This window comes from Lampris incognitus, chromosome 13 (genome assembly GCF_029633865.1).
Source record: "Lampris incognitus isolate fLamInc1 chromosome 13, fLamInc1.hap2, whole genome shotgun sequence".
NCBI lineage: Eukaryota > Metazoa > Chordata > Actinopteri > Lampriformes > Lampridae > Lampris > Lampris incognitus.
In genome coordinates, this window is record NC_079223.1 from 26,059,925 (window position 1) to 26,079,920 (window position 19,996).

Sequence of the window (19,996 nt, forward strand, 5' to 3'; positions counted from 1 at the left end):
ACTTCTCTGAAAGCTAACTACTTCTGCAGATCCAAACCTGTATTTTCTGTGTGTGTGTGTGTCCAGGAGAAAAGATGTCTGGAGGAGGAGGTAACTCAGGTGAAGATGAAGTTGTGTGAAGCAGAAACTTGTGTGTCCAGACTGCAGAGGGAACTGGACCAGCTGCTACAGGACAAGGTGACACACACACACACGCACGCACACACACACACACACACACACACACACACATACACACACACACACACGTGTATTTCTGTGTGTATGTGAGATGGCATCATTGCTATGAATATGGGGTTGAAAGGGGATGAGGTTTTTGTTATTTTTTGACCAATGGTATTTGCTTTTCTTTGATTGATTGACAGTATGGTAGCTTGGATCCTGCCAGCGCTGGTCTGAAACAGGAAGAACACTTCTCCAAAGTCATCAGAGAATATGAACACCAGTGCAGGGTGAGAGAGAGAGAGCTGTGAATGATGGAATGATTTTACACCTCTCTTTAATCTATGTTTGGGTTTTGTTTTGTTTTCCCCCTTTTTCTCCCCAAGTGTATCTGGCCAATCACTCCACTCAGAGTGCAGTAATTGGCCAGTCGCTGCTCCACCCCCTCTGCCAATTCGAGGAGGGCTGCAGACTACCACATGCCTCCTTCCATACATGTGGAGTTGCCAGCCGCTTCTTTTCACCTAACAGTGAGGAGTTTCGCCAGGGGGACATAGCCTGTGGGAGGATCACGCTATTCCCTCTCCCCTCCAAACAGGCGACCTGACTGACCAGAGGAGGCGCTAGTGCAACGACCAGGACACATACCCACATCCGGCTTCCCGCCCGCAGACACAGCCAATTTTGTCTGTAGGGATGCCCAACCAAGCCAGAGGTAACACGGCGATTTGAACCGGGATCCCCATGCTGGTAGGCAACGGAATAGACCGCTACACTACCCGGACGCCCCTATATTTGGGGTTTTTTACTGACATTTTTTTAGCTTTTCTGAAGTGAACAGAATCAGGAACACTTTATTTGTCATTTCACTTCATGCACTTGTGTACATGAACTGAAACAAAATGTCGTTTCCCCCAGCCCACAGCAGTACAACACAAAGACAAAAACACATCCAAAAACTACAAGAACACACATATCCAAACTAACACATATATCAAAACTAAACAAAAAATAGCTGTTCAAGGGAATGAACGCCAGCCAGAATGAACATCGGAACCGCTGGTCTGCATGGGCTAGCAGTTAGTTTAGCCCACCCCGCTTCCGCATCCTGTCAGACCGCCCTCGGCGTGTCCTCCTAGGGCGCAGCTCCAGGCAGAGCCCATGGTCCCTGGGCCCAACAGATGAAGCAGACCAAGCTCTCCCAGCCGATCCAGCGCCAGCTCTCCCAGCCAGACACCCTTGACATACCTCCCCGCACTCCTCACGACGACTTCAAAAACACCACAGTCAATGCCAGGTGAGGCCGTCACCAGACCGCCCTCGGTGTTATCGGAACTGCCGGTCTGCATGGGCTAGCGTTTAGCTTTGCCTGACCCGCCCCCCCCCCAGCCGATCCCGCGCCAGCTCTCCCAGCCGTCAAACGAAGACAAAACTTAGACGTGGACAAAGACACTGCATGGACGGTACTGGGTAAGGCTGCTGCAAATGTGAATTCGCGCCGCCTTCTTCTGACACTGGCACTGGGTGAGACCGCTGCAAATGCGAATTTGCACAGCCATCTTCCCACACTGGAAGCAGAACCACTGAGCAATTTGTAAATCTGCTTTAAAATTTGACCTAGAATTAAGCTTATCACATCATTAGTAATTCCATCTTAACTGGATGGAGTAAAGTCATTGTATTGAAGGTGTTTAAATGACCAGCTGCTTAAGTTTTCATATCTGAATACTTTCCTGTCTGTCCAATAAAAAGGTGAGGAGCTCTGCTGACAGATAAGACTCATAATAGCCAGTCTGACCAGCAGCTTGAAAGTTAAACTGGGATAGCAACTGTGTTTCAGAGGATGTATGGGCCCTCTGGCCGGTGTGTGTGTGTGTGTGTGTGTGTGTGTGTGTGTGTGTGTGTGTGAGTGTGTGAGAGAGACATCTGAGTGCTGTGTGGAGCGAACTAGGACACACGTTCAATGTAATGTTATCTTTACTTGGCTAAATGACTGTGTGTGTGCGCATGTGTGTTGTGTGTGTTTTGATGGATGTGTGTGTGTTTGTGTTGTGACAGGAGCTGCAGGACAAGAATGACGAGTTGAGTTCAGAGTTGTTGAAAAGCCTGGCTGGCTCCAGGAAGTCCAGACGCTCCTCAGCGTTGGACTGGTCGTCCTGCCGCTCCCTCACTATCGAGTCAGACTCTGGTAAACCGAGACCACATACGTACCACACACACCCCTTTATGTCTTTCATACACCTCCATCACTCCATCATCTACACCCCTTCATATCCTTTGTACATGTCAGACACAGACAGAATAAAAACCAGTGTTTCCTTCCTATTTAAAACCAGTTCCCGGTGCGAGTGGGCATGGCCACAGAGGCGTCAGCAGGTCTGGACACGCCCACTTGTCTCTTGGGTGACTGCTGGTTCAGTTCAATGTGAATCAGAAAGTAGTTTGTGTGTTTTGTATTTTCAGACGATACAGACCTGAAGAGAGGCTCATCTCCTCTCAGCAGCAGGAAACCACCGCTGTCACATGATCAAAACAGTGAGAACAATTTATTCTTCTACCTGTTTCACTTCACATCTGACTCTCTTATCTTATCAGAGTTTATTTCTATTACTGCTATTGTGTGGGAGCACCATTTAGCTAGTTTCAAGAACTAAAAGATGTAGTAAAAGTCAATTCAAAATATTTGACATTATTGTTATGGTTTAGTTACAAGCTAATCCCATTGTCCCTGATTTCAGTAATTTTGTTGTTTTTTTGTTGCCTCATTTTGTGTTGATGTGTGTGATTTGTGTGTCTTTTGTGTCTGTTAATATGTGTGTGTGTGTGTGGGGGGGGTCAGATCTGGGTTCTTTGGAAAGTCTTGGTGGTCCAGCCATTAGCATTGAAACAGAACTTGCTATGGAGCAGCTCAGACAGAAACACAGCCAGGAGATCCAGGACCTTAAAATCCAACTGGAGACGAAGGTAAAACTTTAAAAACTGGTTTGATTAAAATGGCAGCAGACAACTTTTTACTTTAACTTATCATTATGAAGTAAATGTTGATTGCACAGTGTAATAGCTATAGAATAATGACACCATCAGCGTTTAGACTGGTTCCCTATAAGCCTCGCTTTCACTATTTAATTCTGTCTGCCACCGGGTACGATCTCACGGGAAAATGAAGGTTCATTTACGTCACAAAGGAAGTGCATCAATCATATCGGTAGCGAAAATGGCGGACAGTAGGACAACCAAAGTGACAGTGGACACTACCCGGCAAGAGAAAAAGAAGCCCATTGATGGAGGAGGCAGTGAAGGCGAATAGGGAGAGTGATAGAAACAGTGGTAAAACAAGAGTAAACCTCAGACGGACATTCACTTGGATGGAGAGAGCTCTGGTGTTGTATCGAACTCTGTTTCCCCATCAAGATTTGTTTCCCCCTAGCAAGATGAAAGTGTTCACATGGAAACAAGTTAGCTATCGGTTACGATTAGGTTAAGTTAAGCCTTAGGTTCAGCTTAGGTTGAGGTTAGGTTAAGGTTAGGGTTATGTGGAGGTTAGGTTAAGGTTAATCAAGCCTTCTGTTGTTGTATCGAACTCTACCACACCTGGGATTTGAGAGGGTTCCAAACCAACATTCAGTTGGCATTCTTTCTACTTGGTCAGTAAGTAACACAATTTGCCTACTTATTAATACTGCCTGATGTTTTACTCTGCCTTTATCATAGCACTGAGATCGGACTTTCTAGTTCAAATTTGGATTCTTACGGTTGTTTCTTGCTTCGGACAGTAGCCGGGCTGCTAATAAACAGAAAGCAATCCGGTTGTCTTTGTGACAGCGGCGCAAACAATTAAAATGCTTGGAAACGCTAAGGGGGGGGGGTTCCAAATTTGTCTACAGCTACTTTAATAAGATATAAGATTGTTACATTTTACAGATGACTTGGGTGGGCGACTCTCAGTAAGGACAAAATGGGTTATTTTAACTCTAATTAATGGTCTTGGCAATTTGTATATGAAATCGATTGCTGATTTTGGTCATTATGCAATTGTGCTGTTTAAAAGTTTGGGGATACCTGCAGTCAGTTGAGACTGAAGAGGTCACTTGGATGAGTGATGAAACATTTCTCCCACCAAACGTTGTGTTCAGATGAACTGATTTAATTTTCTGTGATTCCCTTACCTGGATTATTGAGCATGCATCAAGACATTTTGACTCATTTCAGCAAGGATTGCCTTAAACTTGTTCATGAGTATGCATGAACGACATGTAAGATGGCAGACCACCTGAGATTCAATTACCCTAAGAGCCTGCAAATGAAATCTTTGCTCAAGGGCCACCAAGCTAACAAGATCCTCCAAAAGTCACAGAGCCAGCTTGGAAAGCCAAAGACGAGCAGATCAAACAGAGACTCACGTCTAGATGAGAACATTTTCCAATGTGTGATTGAGTTAACGGAGAAGGCTCGTCTAGCTCGGCACCATCGGCAGACAATGGACAGCACCCTCAACAGCAGGCAGAGAGACAGATGCCAGAGACATGCCAGTGATGTGGACAAATGTTGTAATGTTACAATTTCATTTAGCAGACCCTTTTATCCCAAGTGACGTGCATATGAGAGTTAATACAACACAAGCAAGGATCTAGTCAGGAGGCAACAACGCAAGTAAGTGCCAAAAAATTTGTCTGTCATCCATGTAGAGATATCAGCAAGGCATGATGATATCCGTGCCAAGATAGTGAGGTCGTCTAGCGGGAATGATAGGAAGAGGTGGGTATCGTCAGCATAGCAATGGTATGAGCAGACCATGGGAGCGGGTGATTGCGCCAAGTCAGGTGGTGTATACTGAGAAGAGAAGGGGACTGAACACCGACCCTTGAGGCACCTCTGTGGAGAAGCCGTGTGGTTGTGACACTTCTCCCCTCCAAGATACTCTAAAAGATCTCCCTGAGAGGTAGGACATGAATCAGTGGAGGGTAGATCCTGAGATACCAAGCTCAGTGAGTGTGGAGAGGAGGATTTGGTAGTTAACCGTGTCAAAGGCAGCTGACAGATCTAACAGCAATAAAGCTGAGGACTAACCAGCAGCTCTAGCCAAATGCAGTGATTCTGTTACCAGCAGGAGTGCAGTCTCAGTAGAGTGACCCTGCTTAAAGCCAGACTGATTCAGATCGTACAGATTGTTCTCAGAAAGGAAGTCAGAGACCTGATTAAAGACCGTGCACTCCAGTATTTTAGAAAGAAAGGGTAGGTGTGAAACCGGTCTGTAGTTTTCAACCTTGGCTGGGTTGAGTGTAGGTTTTTTGACTAGTTGGGTGACCCAAGCTTGCTTAAATGCAGTGGGGAACACACCCGTTGTAAGCGAGTAGTTGATGATGTGTGTGACTGCAGGGTTAAGTGCGGGGGAAATGGACTGTAGGAGGTTGGATGGTATCGGGTCCAGCGGACAGGTAGTGGGACAAGAGTCCAGCAGAAGCTTGGAGACTTCCTCCTTGGTCAGGGGGGAGAATGAGGTGAGTGAGGCACTGTTAGCTGGTAGCAGCAGACAGAGTTGGTCAGGCTCAGAGAACTGGTAACTGATGGCAGAAACCTTATCAGTTAAGTACGAGGCGAACATGTCAGGAGTGAGCAGAGTGGAGGTCAGAGGAGGAGGTGGATTAAGGAGCGAGTAACATTTTTTTGAGCATCAGTTGCGTCACAGATCTTTTTCTGATAGTAAGTGGTCTTAGTTTTTTGTTAAGCTGGAGGAGAATGATGCTAAGAGACACTGATAGTCACTGAGGTTATTGGACTCTGGTTTTACCCCATTTTCTTTCTGCCGCTCTGAGCCCCGCCCTTTGCTCTCTGATGGCCTTAGTGAGTCACGGACTAGGGGGAAAGTTTTGAGCAGGTTTGGTTGCTAGAGGGCAGAGATTGTTAAGAGGAGGCTAGTGAGGAACAGTGTGTGTCTGTAGCCTCGTTGACAGGGAGTGAAGAGAATTTATTATGAAGAGTATTTATTATTGAGCTACCAGAAGATAAGTGGAATCACATTCTTAAGCTGGTCCACTCATCCTCAATTTGTGTCAGGCATGGCCAGCTACAATTAAAGATTCTGCATAGAATCCATTATACCAATGCTAGGTTAGCAAAGATGTACCCCAACGTCAGTGACACTAGTAATAAGTGTAAACACTCACCTGCTAACCTTATACATATGTTTTGGTCCTGTCCCAGGCTACTAGACTACAGGACAAAAATATTTGAAACTCTGGGGGATGCTTATAACATGATCATTGATCCTAACCCACTAACAGTAATATTTGGCATGCCACCCGAAGTAAACATTCCCTTACCATTGCAAAAGTTCCTAGCTTTCACAACTTTATTGGCCCGTCGTATCGTCCTTTTAATGTGGAAACATATTTCACCTCCCACTCATGACTGATGAATCAGAGAGGTTCTACAATGTATCAAGCTTGAAAAAATCAGCTTCTCCCTTAAAGGCTCCCAAAGATCCCTTAATAAAACACGGAGACCCTTCTTAGACAATATAAATAATTTGACAGTTCTGCCTGACCCTGAGGATAGCTGAGTTTCTTCCCTGTTTTCCCATCCCCGTCTTTGTTTTTTTTTAAATTCAATTTTTATTTATTAATTTTACATGTATGTATATTTGTATGTATGTATATGGGTGTGTGTGTGTGTGTGTGTGTGTGTATATATACACACACACACACACACACACACACACACACACACACACACACACACACACACACACACACACACACACACACACACAGACTTTTGTTTCTTATTTTCGTCCGCTTGTTTTGCTTCTCCAGTTTAGGGTGTAGTTGGGTGGGTTATTGGTTGGTGGGTTTTCATGGGGTAAAACTTATAGGCATGTTTACATTTTGTTCTGTTTGTATTATAAACCTGTGCAAAAATTCAATAAAAATATTATTTAAAAAAAACGTTATAACACAGCATACTTGTAACTAGAGTGAGATTTTGATATGTTGTTGTGAATTTGTTGTATGGTTAATTTGATTTAATTTGATTAAATTATCACTGCATGTCATTGTCCTCCACTGTATTAACTCTGTGAACAACCACATCAAGTTCACCAGGGAGGATGTGAAAAATTACAGGTTAGCCTTCTTAAGCAGTGAAATTGCAATTGGTGACAGGGGACATTTGTTTGTTGATGTTCACCTAAAACCAACATATACTGATCAGTACTGACTCATCATCCACTGGAGCACAAACTAGGAGTCGTCAGGACGCTGTACCACCAAGATGACAATGTCCCCACTGACACAGTGGCTAGGGAAGGGGAGAAATCCCACATTAAACACACCCTTAGTAAGTGTGGTTATCCTAACTAGGCATTTGTCAAAGCCAGAAAGACACCCAAACAGTGCACCAGCCGATCGAAGAGAGAAGGACAACAGCTGTCTAAGTATAAACCAGTGATGATTCCATATGTGGTGGGAGTGTCCGGACAGTTGAGACATGTATTTTCCCAACAGCATGTCTTGGTTGCTTTTAAACCTCAAAACACGCTGCGCTAGAAGTTTTTCCACCCCAAGGATCGGGTCCCCTGGCAAAAAGAGCAATATAGTATACGCTGTTAAGTGCCATAAGGATTGCCGTGACTTGTACATTGGGGAAACCAACCAGACGTTGTCTAAGAGGATAGCACAACACAGAAGAGCTAACATGTCGGGCCAGGACTCCGCAGTCTACACCCATCTACAGGCCAGTGGCCACTCTTTCAAGGATGAGGATGTGCACATCCTTGATAGAGAGGAATGTTGATTTGAACGGGGAGTCAAAGAGACCATCTACGTAAAGCGGAACGACCATCCGTGAACTGAGGGGGGGGAGGGGAGGGGGGGCTAAGAGTACATCAGTCGCCATCTTACAATGTGGTGATTGCAACTATTTCCCAATCCTCTGTGAATAGTACACAATGGCCATTGTAAATCTAGTTAATGGTCACGGTAATTTGAAACCAATCGTTGGTTTTGGTTGTGACAAAATTGTGCCACTTTCAGTCGTTTTGCCACTGTATTGTTTATAAGGGTATAAGGGTATACCTGCAATCAGTTGAGACTGAAGAGGTCACTTAGGTGAGTGATGAAATGTTTCTCCCACTAAACATGTCCAGATGAACTGATTAACTTTTTGGGATTTTAAAAATTAGTATATCAATGAAACTGTTAGACTTGGATGTATAGACCATAGGCCAGTCATTAGTACAGACATTTACACACTAGATGGTTTTGGGGAAAAATTAGATCCCGTTTTTACTGGAGCTCCCGAGTACAGATAAATTATACATCCTGGAAAATATTCACACACTTACTAAAACATTAAATACGTTAAATACATGAGGGCCAATGAGATTATTTGACTTAAATCAGAAAATTAGCTGAGCTACTGCTGTAAAGACTTCCTCTTTCACTTTCCTCTTCTTCTTCCTCCTGTTCTTCCTCTAGGTGAATTTCTATGAGCGCAGTCTGGAGCTGATGAAACAGAACATGGAGATTGAACGTAAAGACATCTGTCAGAGTTTTAAGGTCAAATAATTTTTATCTTTATTGCCACAATTTTTGTTTTTGTATTTTAAACTTAGAGAGGAAAGGGATCCATCGTCTTTCTTTATTGGTGCCAAAAAAAATCAAACTGTTTAGAACAGATTAATAAATAGATAAAACCAGTTTCTTAAATGTAATTTTGTGTTTGATGGGGGGGACGTGTTGACGACTTCTGGTGTCAGAAAACTTTTGTGTTTTATGACCGAGCACTTAAACCTTGTGTTTCATAAAAAAACAAAGAAAATCACCAAAACTAGATTTTCTCTTACACCAGGAATATTAAGCAGACAGGATAAAAAAGAGATTTCCAACATTCGAAGAATTAAACTCCAAACCTGTGAATAAAAGCCAACATCAGAATTCCATCATATTAAAACTGACTAATTCACATCTGAAGATGGCGCTGCAAAACACCTGTCCAATGCAAAATAATTTGTTGATTTTATAGTAAGGTTTCTAAGCGTTCGGTCAATAGACCTTCGTGATATCATTTCTACAAAACCAAATGAGCAAAGCAAGGCAAAGCAAATTTATATATATATATATATATATATATATATATATATATATATATATATATATATATATATATATATACACACCATTGACATGTCTACACCATGCCAGAAACCATCAGTGGTGTTAATAAAGGTGCTCAACAAATGAGGAGCAGAATATTAAGACAGATGTAGGAGAAAAAAAACTTTAATAAACAGCAGTACTAGCTTGTTTCATGAGTCACACACTCATCAGCTGCCATTTTAACCACATTGGCAGCTGATGAGTGCATGCTGCACGAAACAAGCTTGTACCGCTATGTAAAAAGTTTATTCCTACGTCTATATAATCACATTTCAAACCTAAAGTGCTTTACAGAGTACACAGGCAAAATACCTTTATGCCTGCTGAATAATCCAGGTAAGAAAATCACAAAGAAGAATCAATTCATCATTAAGTGATGAAACATTTCTCTCAGTAAACGTTGTGTCCAGATGAACTGATTCAACTTTCTTTGATACACAGACAAAAGCACAAGAAACACATGATGAAAACAATAAAAGCAAGCAAGCAAAAGCACACGGTGTAACAACAAAAGAAACAGGCAAATAAAATTGATTTTAAAGAAAATTAATTAAACACATTGGTAAACAGGTAGGTCTTTGGCTTGGATTTGAAAGCAATACAGCATTGCCAATAGAGCAAATAGAAAACAGGTGATGGTCTACTGAGTGAAAGCTTTGAAGGTTTTCTGTAAAATCTATCAAATCATTTTGGATTTCTTTTTCAAAAGCATAACTTGAAAAGGAAAGTCGTCTTTCTTTAGGTTTTAATAAAGTGTCTCTGTGGATGTTAGCTGGAGATCAGCGAGCTGGAGGAGCAGAGGACACAGGCGGAGGAGACGCTCAGAGAACTCGAGGAGAAACTACAGAAAGAGATCCAGAAGAAGAACGTTGACCAGGAGTGGAGGTGAGAAGAATGATGAAGGCTTTCAGGACTGTGGCTACACTTTAGTTTTGTTTGGAGTTACCACCAATGAACCTTTCTGAAGTAATCCTCTTAAATGCTCCTTTTATAATACTATAATACTTTTAATATGCCCAAGTAGTTGCAGTAGCAGTAGTTGGAGTATTAGCAGTAGTAGCATTAATCAAAGCTATTGGACATTTGGCTGAAAGGAGTAGTCACAGTTGTAGTGGTAACAAGTACATCTATTAACTAGTTAAAGTAATAGCAGTTGTAACAGTGGCAGGCATAGGCAGGACAGTAGTAGTAGTATCAGTAATAGCAATTGAAGTAGTTGTAGTTGTATCAGTAGTGCCAGTACACACATGGTACAGTACATGTGGTTGTACGGTAGTTAATATCATTTGGAAACTGCGTCCACACCACCAGCATCTGACCTCCATTCAACATGTCGACGGGATACGCTTTGACTTCTCACAATACCAATCTACTCTCCATCCATGCTCCTACAGACTGGTATTCTGTGTTTGTCTGTCTTTGTGTGTGTGTGTGTGTGTGTAAGCCAAAACATTAAAACCACTAACAGGTAAGTGAATAACATTGATTATCTCGTTACAATGGCACCTGTCAAGGGGTGGGATGTATTAGGCAGCAAGTGAACAGTCAGTTCTTGAAATTGATATGTTGGAAGGAGAAAAAAATGGGCCAGCGTAAGTATCTGGGCAGCTTTGACAAGGGTCAAATTGTGAGAGCTAGATTTCTGGGTCAGAGCATCTCCAAAACGGCAGGTCTTGCAACCGGGTATCACGAGATTTCATGTCATAGTCACGAAATTTAATCTATGAAATCGTGCTGGGGGACATGATGTCACTGAAATTTTCTTGTCCGGCACCACGAAGTTGTATCCAATGCATTCCTATGGGCCAAGTTTTTTTTGCGCGAGTCACATAATCAAGATGCTGGCTCTGGCTGGTCTGGCCTCCCAGAAGAATGCACAAAAACTACGGCGGTTAGGGTAGTTTTTGTGTTTTCAAATATATGTAAGTGACCGGCATTCTCCTGGGAGGCCAGACCAGCCAGAGCCAGCATCTTCATAATGTGACTCGCGCAAGAAAAACTTGGCCCATAGGAATGCATTGGATACAACTTCGTGGTGCCGGACAAGAAATTTTCAGTTACATCGTGTCCGCCAGCACGATTTCATAGATTAAATTTTGTGACTATGACACAAAATCTCGTGATACTGGGCTGGGTCTTGTGGGATGTTCCTGGTATGCAGTGATCAGTACGTACCAAAAGTGGTCCAAGGAAGGACAGCTGGTGAACCGGCAGCAGGGTCATGGGTGCCCGAGGCTCACTGATGCATATGGGGGGGAAAAGGCTAGCTCTTCTGGTCTGATCTCGCAGAAGAGCTACTGTAGCTCAAATTGTTGAAAAAGTTAATGCTGGCTATGATAGACAAGTGTCAGAACAGACAGTGCATTGCAGCTTGCTGCGTGTGGGGCTGTGTAGCCACTGACTGGGCAGAGTGCCCATGATGACCCCTGTCCACTGCCAAAAGTGGCTACAATGGGCACGTAAGTGTCAGAACTGGACCATGGAGCAATGGAAGAAGATGGTCTGGTCTGATGAATCATTTTTTCTTTTACATCATATGGATAGCTGGATGCATGTGCGTCATTTGCCCGGGGAAGAGATGGCCCCAGGATGCATTATGGGATGAAGGCAAGCCAGCAGAGGCAGTATGAAGTTCTGGTCAACGTTCTGTTCCCTGTTGGAAGTGGCCTCATGTGGTTTTGATATTTTGGCTGACGTGTGTGTGTGTGTGTGTGTGTGTGTGTGTGTGTGTGTGTGTGTGTGTGTGTGTGTGTGCGCGTGTAGGGTCCAGAGAGAACAGGTGGAGATGGAGCAGAACTTTGCGTTGGAGATCAGTCACCTCGTCCAGAGGCTCACCTCAGAGAAAGACCAGCTGGAGGCAGAGCTTAAACTGAAGATGGACCAGGAAGTAATGTCAGTCAGGTGGGTGTGGCCATTCAGAGAAAGAGCTGGGCCATTGGTGACCTGACTACAGCAGTCTAGGGAGAAGAAAACCCAAACTGGTTTTTCTCTCACAATAAGTTGAATCAGTTCATCGAGACAAAACATTAATTGGGAGGCATGTTTCATTACTCATCTAAGTGACTTCGTCAGTCTCAGCTGACTGCGGGTATCCCCACCCTTATAAACAAAACAGTGGCATAATGACCAAAAACAACGATCACTTTCACATGCAAAATGCCGTGACCATTAACTAGAGTTAAAATGCCAATGTGTACTATTCACAGAGGATTGGGGAATAGTTGTAATCACAGTATTGTAAAATGGCGACAGATGTACTCTTAGCCCCCCCCTCCCCCGCTTTCAGGGATCGCCGTTTCCTCTTCACATAGATGGCCTTGCTGACTCCTCGTTCAAACCAGCATTCCTCGCTATCAAGGATGTGCATATCCTCATCCTTCAAAAAGTGGCCATTGGACTGTAGAAGGGTATAGACCAGGGGTGCCCAACTCCAGGCCTCGAGGGCCGCAGTGTCTGCAGGTATTTGTTGCAACCATGCACTATACCACCTGATTTAACTAATTCCTTTCCCTCCTTGGTCCAAGAGGTGAGCTAATTAGTTAAATCAGGTGGTGTAGCGCATGGTTGGAACAAATACCCGCAGACACTGCGGCCCTCGAGGCCTGGAGTTGGGCACCCCTGGTGTAGACTGTGGAGTCCTGGCCTGATGCGTTAGCTCTTCTGTGTTGTGTCATCTTCTTGGCCACAGTGTTTGGTTTCCTCAATGTACAAGTAGTGGCAATCCTCCTGGCTCTTAACAGCGTACACTATATTGATTGCTCTGTTTGTGCCGCGGACCCAATCCTTGGGGTGGACCAATTTCTGGCACAGTGTGTTCGGGTTTGAAAGTCAACTGAGATACGGTGTTTGGAAAATACGCTTCTCAACTGTTCTGAAACTCCCACCACGGAACCACCACTGGTTTACGAGGCACCTGTTGTCCTCCTCTCTATGATTGGCTGGTGTACTGTTTGTTGTCCTTCTCTTTGATTGGCTGGTGCACTGTTTGGTCATCTTCCTGGCTTTGACAAATACCTAGTTATGATAACCACATTTAACCAGGGCCTGTTTAATGTTGGATTTCTCCCCTTCCTTGGCCGCTATGTCGTGGGGACATTGTCAGCTTGGTGGTACAGCGTCCTGATGACTCCTAGTTTGTGCTCCAGTGGATGATGAGAGTCAACCCTTAAGTACTGATCAATATTTGTGGTTTAAGGTGAAAATCAATAAACAAATGTCCCACATCACCAATTGCAATTTCACAGTCTAAGAAGGCTAATCTGTAAATTTTCACATCCCCCTGGTGAACTTGACGTGGTTGTCCACAAAGTTAATGTGGGTGTGAAATGTGGTACGTCCTGAGATTTAATTTCAACCCAGGTGTCATCCACAAATCTGAAGAGAGGAGAAGGACAACAGCTGCCTAAGTGTAAATCTGTGATGATTCCATACGTGGGGGAGTGTTGGAACAGTTGAGACACATATTTTCCAAACACCGCATCTCATTTGCTTTCAAACCCCAAAAAATGCTGTGCCAGAAATTGGTACACCACAAGGATTGAGTCCCACCGGCACAAACAGAAATATATAGTGTAAGCTGTTAAGTGCTGGGAGGATTGCCATGAACTGTACATCAAGGAAACCAAACACGCTGGCTAAGAGGATGACACAACACAGAAGAGCTAACGTGTCAGGCAAGGACTCCGCAGTCTACACCCATCTACAGGCCAGTGGCCACTCTTTCAAGGATGAGGATGTGCACATCCTTGATAGGGAGGAACGGTGGTTTGATGAACGGGGAGTCAAAGAGGCCATCTATGTGAAGGGGGGGTATGAGTACATCTGTCGCCATCTTACAGTGCTGTGATTGCAACTATTCCCCAATCCTCTGTGAATAGTACACATGGCCATTGTAACTCTTGCTTATGGTCACAGCAATTTGCATATGAAATCAATCGTTGTTTTCGGTCGTTATGCCACTGTATTGTTTATAAGGGTGGGGATACCTGCAGTCAGTTGAGACTGAAGAGGTCACGTTGATGGGTGATGAAGCGTTTCTCTCAATAAATGCTGTGTACAGATGAACTGATTCAACTTTCTGTGAATTCCTCACCTGGATTATTGAGCATGCATAAAGACATGTTTTCCTGTCTGTTATGACAAGACAACAAGCAGCAGTATGAGTTTCATTTTAAGTTTTGTTTCTTAATTTCTTGCATCCATCTGTCAGGTGTGATAGTATTCGGTTGATTTATGAACCAACTGAATCCCGCTGTAGTTTCTTGCAGCAACAGGATAGATAATGGCAGTTGTCCTGGTTGTGGTGGTGGCTGTTAATTTAGGCATAGTAGAAAGCAGCTTTTGATTTGTTGTGTTATAACTTATTTAAATGTCTCCACTCAATGACAAAATGCAGATAATAGTGGGTAGTCTGCTCTGGACTGTTGTACCACCTGGCTCTCGCATATGGATGAATTACATGTTGAGACCTGCATCATTGGTGCAGAATTTAATCATCTGAAACGTCCAAGATGGCTGCCACAGAGCCTCAATGATGTCCTCACACAGACAAACATTATTTCAGTTGTGAAAATACTCATATACTTAAACACTAAATTTTTGTGTGTGAAATGGGATGATTATGTGACATGGCTGTCAGACATTTTGTGGCAGCAAACTAAATCGTCCCAGTCCTATAATCCTGTCAGCATGTTTTTATTGTCTAAAGGTAAAATTGGTCTGAGTGGAGAATTACTGTCTTAAATTTTTTTAAATATTTTTATTAGAAAATATGGCGCATGAGAAGACAAAACAATTTCAGTTTAGCAATGAAAATCACAGTTAAAACATAGCTACATAATAATAGTAATATAATCAAAGTACTGTGTATCTCAGTGGATTAAAAAAAACAAGCTATATTTTCTGCCTTTTTATCGGTTTTTTTATGTTATACAGAACGAAACAAAGCAAAACAAAATAAAGTAAACTAGAAATAAGTAAATAAGGATGTTAATGCCTTAATTAATTAATTAATTAATTAATTAATTAATTGATTAATTGACGCAGACAAACAAACCAGAGGGGGAAAAGGGAAGAAAAGAGAGAGGTCTGTCAATCAGAGGACAGAGATTGAAGATAGTTGAAGAAAAGATTGCCACTTACTATAGAATGTATCAGAATCAGCTCTCATGGAATATTTAATCTTCTCTAGCTTTAGAAAGGACATGATATCACAGAGCCACTGACTGCTGGAGGGAGCTTTGGTTGACTTCCAGTGAAGAAGAAGATGGCGTCTTGCCAGTAAGGAAATAAAAGCTAGAATATCTAATTGCATGGAGGTAAATTCGTTGTAGTCTTCTGGAAGCCCAAATATGGCAATGTGGGGAGAGACATGTATAGTGATCTAAAGTATTTTTGACATAGGATCACAGTAGTTCTGCCAAAATCAAATAATAATGGACAAGAATAAATATGGGTCAGATTGTAGGATGAAGCATGACATTTGTCACAACTGTCGGTAATATTTGGACAATATAACTTGAAAAAATTAATCCTAAACTATACCTTGAATTACGAGTGTGAGACGAACAAAAGTTGGGCTCATGTGAATTTTGTTAAGGGCACAGTCCCCCCAGTTGTCCTTCAGGTTCAACTGCGGTTCATGGTCCCGGGCAGCCTTGACTTTGGTAGCTTGTGAACTGTCATATAGGGCAGGAGTTTGTTATAAACCTGTGACATGAATGACTTTTGAAGGGTTCAGAGCTGAGAAACTCATCCCACAGTTGAGTCAGAGGTCAGAAGTTAAAAGTTGGAAATAAAGATTTAATGCAGTGTCTGATTTGAAAATATCGAAAGAGATGAGAATGTGGGAGATGAAATTTGCTTGATAGATATGCAAAGCTACAAAAAATGCCATCCTTATACAAGTCTTTAAAACATTTCGGACCTTTATCATCCCATACAGAAAAGGTGGGTTCTCTAAACATGGGTTGAAATAAGTGATTACTCAGTAAGGGAGCTGCTAGGTGTGGGATGATTCTGGATCGAATTCTGAATTTTTCGATACGGTCTTCACAGTTCGAGAAACTCCCCATTTAACGAGATTGTGTGTTATTAACAATAGAACAACTAGGATTTCACTCCTACCTAAAACGACCACGTGCAGTCAAAATGACCGCCGGTTGTTAAACTCTATATTCTGTCAAGATAAATACCCAGTTGAGATATTAATGCATTGCATATGTTAGTATGTCTATTAGGAAACGACTGACACCAAAATTAACATTTTAACAACATTAATACTGTAACGAATTTAGGGGGCAGCCGGGACACGAACCTGGGTCTCCCGCACCATGGGCGACTACATTAACCAGTCGACTAAAGGATCCAACCTGTTCGCCAACAGGCTAGCGAGTGTACGCATCCGTGATCGTTACAATACTATTTTTCAAACAATTTAAAATCGCTGCTGTCGAACACCTGTAAATACTTCAGCACCTCGGTGGTAATCATGGTGCGTCTGAAACGGCGGCTGTACCCAGACATGTTGGAAATAATACTGGAAAAACAAAACGGAAAACACATGTTGCTTATCTAACAAATGTAACAAGGCCTATAAAATGTGAAATGTATAGGAGAACTGAACTAGCGAAGATGAAGCTCCATCTTCCCATACCGGAAGATAATCACACGTGTATCAGAGAGATCGGGCAGTAAATTAAATATCTTATGGAAAAAGGCTGGGTTATCAAAATTCGGACCATATACATTCAGGAGTATAACATGAAATGAAAATGTAGCCAGTTACCAAAATATATCGGCCGTTTGGATCACTCGCAGTAGATAAGTTGGACTTAAGCCAAGGGAGCGCTAAGTCAGAGACACCAAAATTATAATTTAATCTGTCTAATAGTATACAGTGATCAATGGTGTCAAAGGCTGCACTGAGGTCCAGTAGTAGAAGCACAGAAGTGGAATCAGAGTCCATAGCTAGTAAAAGTTCGTTCACCACTCTGGTCGGAGCAGTTACAGTGGAGTGACAGGGTTTGAAAGCTGATTGAAAAGCTTCATATAGATGGTTTTCTTCTATATGGGTCGAAAGTTGTTGATACACAACTTTCTCTAGTACTTTAGAAAAGAATGGAAGATTAGAGACGGGTCGATAGTTATTAAGAGACCCTGGATCGAGGTGCAGTTTTTTAAATAGAGGTTTAACCTCAGCTGTCTTAAAACTGCTGGGAACAATGCCAAATTTAACAATGTCTAGCATTGTAGGTCCCAGAAAAGGCCAGAGGTCTTTAAAACGTTTTCCTGGTAAGGGGTCAAGTAGGCAAGCAGTTGGTTTATAAACTGACACGAACTTAGTCAAAGTATCAAGAGAGATAGTTTCAAAAGCTGTAATAACAGGGACTATCAGTGACTCATTGTATAGATATGAATTTGGTAAGACAGGATCTGCAGGAGTAGCTGAAGTTGAAGAACTAATTTTGTCTAAGATCTCATCAACCTTATTGCTGAAAAAATCTAGAAATTCATGGGCTGTCAATGGTAAGCAGCTTATACTAGACAGCTGCTTTTTAGTAAGTTTAGATACAGTGTCAAAGAGAAATCTGGGATTATGTTTATTAATATTGATTAAGTGAGAGAGATACACTTTTTTTGCAGCAGATAAAGCACATTTGTATTTCAATAAACACTTGTTGATAGGTAAAAAACTTCCAATTTTGATTTTCGCCATTTACGTTCCAGTCTCCTGCAGGCCCGCTTAAGAGCATGTGTCTCATCATTAAACCAGGGTCCAGGTCTCTTTAGTCGCCTAGCTCTGGTAGTGAGAGGTGCAACTGAATCGAGGAGACTAGAGGGCCACATTTAAATCACTAGTGAAATTTTCAACAGAGTTAGTTACCACAGAGAAAGGAGCCAAGACGTCAGGCAGCTGCTGACCAAATGCAGCTACAGTGGAGGGACCAATGTGGCGAGTGGCAATTATATCTGTGCTGACATTAACTGGACAGGCCAATAATGCTTCAAATTTGATGAGAAAATGATCTGACACTGCAGATGTGGTTGGCAAGACATTCAGATCAGAAACAGCTATTCCTTTAGATAAAACCAAATCAAGGGTGTTACCACTGCAATGAGTCGACTCTTGAACAAACTGAGTGAACCCAAAAGTATCAACTAGTGCCAGAAAGGCTTTACTTAGAGGATCAGCAGCCTTATTCAGATGAATATTGAAATCACCAAGAATTAGAATGTCATCAGAGTAACAAGGCCTGAGACAAATTCTCCAAATTCTTTAAGAAATAGAGTAACAGCCAGGAGGCCGATAGAGAGAGAGTGTGTGTGCGCGCGCATGCGCGCGTGTGTGCATGCATCTGTCCGTGGCTATTCTCGCAAACTACTGGACCTATCAACCTAATATTTTTTGTGCACTGCTATGACTGTATGATGAAGAACCTCTCATGGTTGCAGTGATTCAAAACCTTCAAAAAACGTTTGTTCTCGCTATCACCACTCCCTCTCCTCAGTCACTCTCTAGCTCGCTCGACTAAATGCTGCTGTCTGTCGCTGCCCAATCTGAGTCAACCATGCACATGCGTGACTCACATCTACGGTTGAGTCGGTTCGGGCAGTGACAGTGTCAAAACCAAAACATTATGTATTCGGGTATGAGTCTTGAAAGTAAACGAGAAGCTGATCATATTTCACAAGCCAGCAAATCATTCACTACTGATCTCAGCACAGGAGAACTGAAGGAATACTGGATGAACCAAAAATACACACCTTATTCACATCTCCGCCACACATAGTTAAAACTCTGCCATAAAAATACAACTTCAAGAGTAGGATCAATCGCAGTCACAGCTGGAAATCATCTCAGCAGCAACGATAAAGCATTTCCCATGGCTGAGCTGTTTTCTTGCAGTTGTTTTATGAATGAAAGAATGAGTTTAAATATTTGAGTTCAACTGTTGAAAGTAACGGTGAGGGCGGAAGAGAGGCGAAGAAGAGAGTGCAGGCAGGGTGGAGTGGGTGGAGAAGAGTGTCAGGAGTGATTTGCAACACAAGGGTACCAGCAAGAGTTAAAGGGAAGGTTTACAAGATGGTAGTGAGACCAGCTATGTTGTATGGTTTGGAAATGGTGGTACTGATGAAAAGACAGGAGGGGGAGCTTGAGGTAGCAGAGTTGAAGATGCTAAGATTTTCACTGGGAGCGATGAAGAAGGAAAGGATTAGGAACAAGTATATTAGAGGGACAGCTCAGGTTGGACTGTTTGGAGACAAAGCAAGAGAGGCAAGATTGAGATGGCTTGGACATGAGTGGAGGAGAGATGCTGAGTATATTGGGAGAAGGATGCTGAATATGGAGCTGCCAGGCAAGAGGAAAAGAGGAAGGCCAAAGCGGGGGTTTATGGATGTGGTGAGGGAAGACATGCAGGTGGCTGGTGTGACAGAGGAAGATGCAGAGGACAGGAAGGAGATGGAAATGGATCATCTGCTGTGGCAACCCCTAATGGGAGCAGCAAAAAGTAGTAGTAGTAGTAGTTGTAATATGAATGAAAGTCAATCAGCAGAGCAGCCATTGGCCTTCATTTGTTATATATCATGAAAACCACAACTGTTGAACACATTTGATGTCTTTTAATAAGGGCTTTGAAATTATGATAGCCTGATCTCTGTCACTTCATGTGAGACTT

At 42.7% G+C, this 19,996-nt stretch overlaps 1 protein-coding gene across 3 annotated transcripts in view; it reads left to right on the forward strand.

Moving 5' to 3' along the window:
* Positions 1–19,996, forward strand: part of ninl (ninein-like) — a 119,549-nt gene that overhangs the window by 79,459 nt on the left and 20,094 nt on the right. For all 3 annotated transcript variants that reach the window (XM_056291734.1, XM_056291733.1, XM_056291735.1), the window contains exons 12-19: positions 67–177; positions 366–452; positions 2,221–2,350; positions 2,626–2,697; positions 3,002–3,126; positions 8,637–8,717; positions 10,090–10,202; positions 12,081–12,218. In XM_056291734.1, coding sequence (XP_056147709.1) covers positions 67–177; positions 366–452; positions 2,221–2,350; positions 2,626–2,697; positions 3,002–3,126; positions 8,637–8,717; positions 10,090–10,202; positions 12,081–12,218 — 857 coding nt within the window. The remainder of the gene's footprint in view (positions 1–66; positions 178–365; positions 453–2,220; positions 2,351–2,625; positions 2,698–3,001; positions 3,127–8,636; positions 8,718–10,089; positions 10,203–12,080; positions 12,219–19,996) is intronic.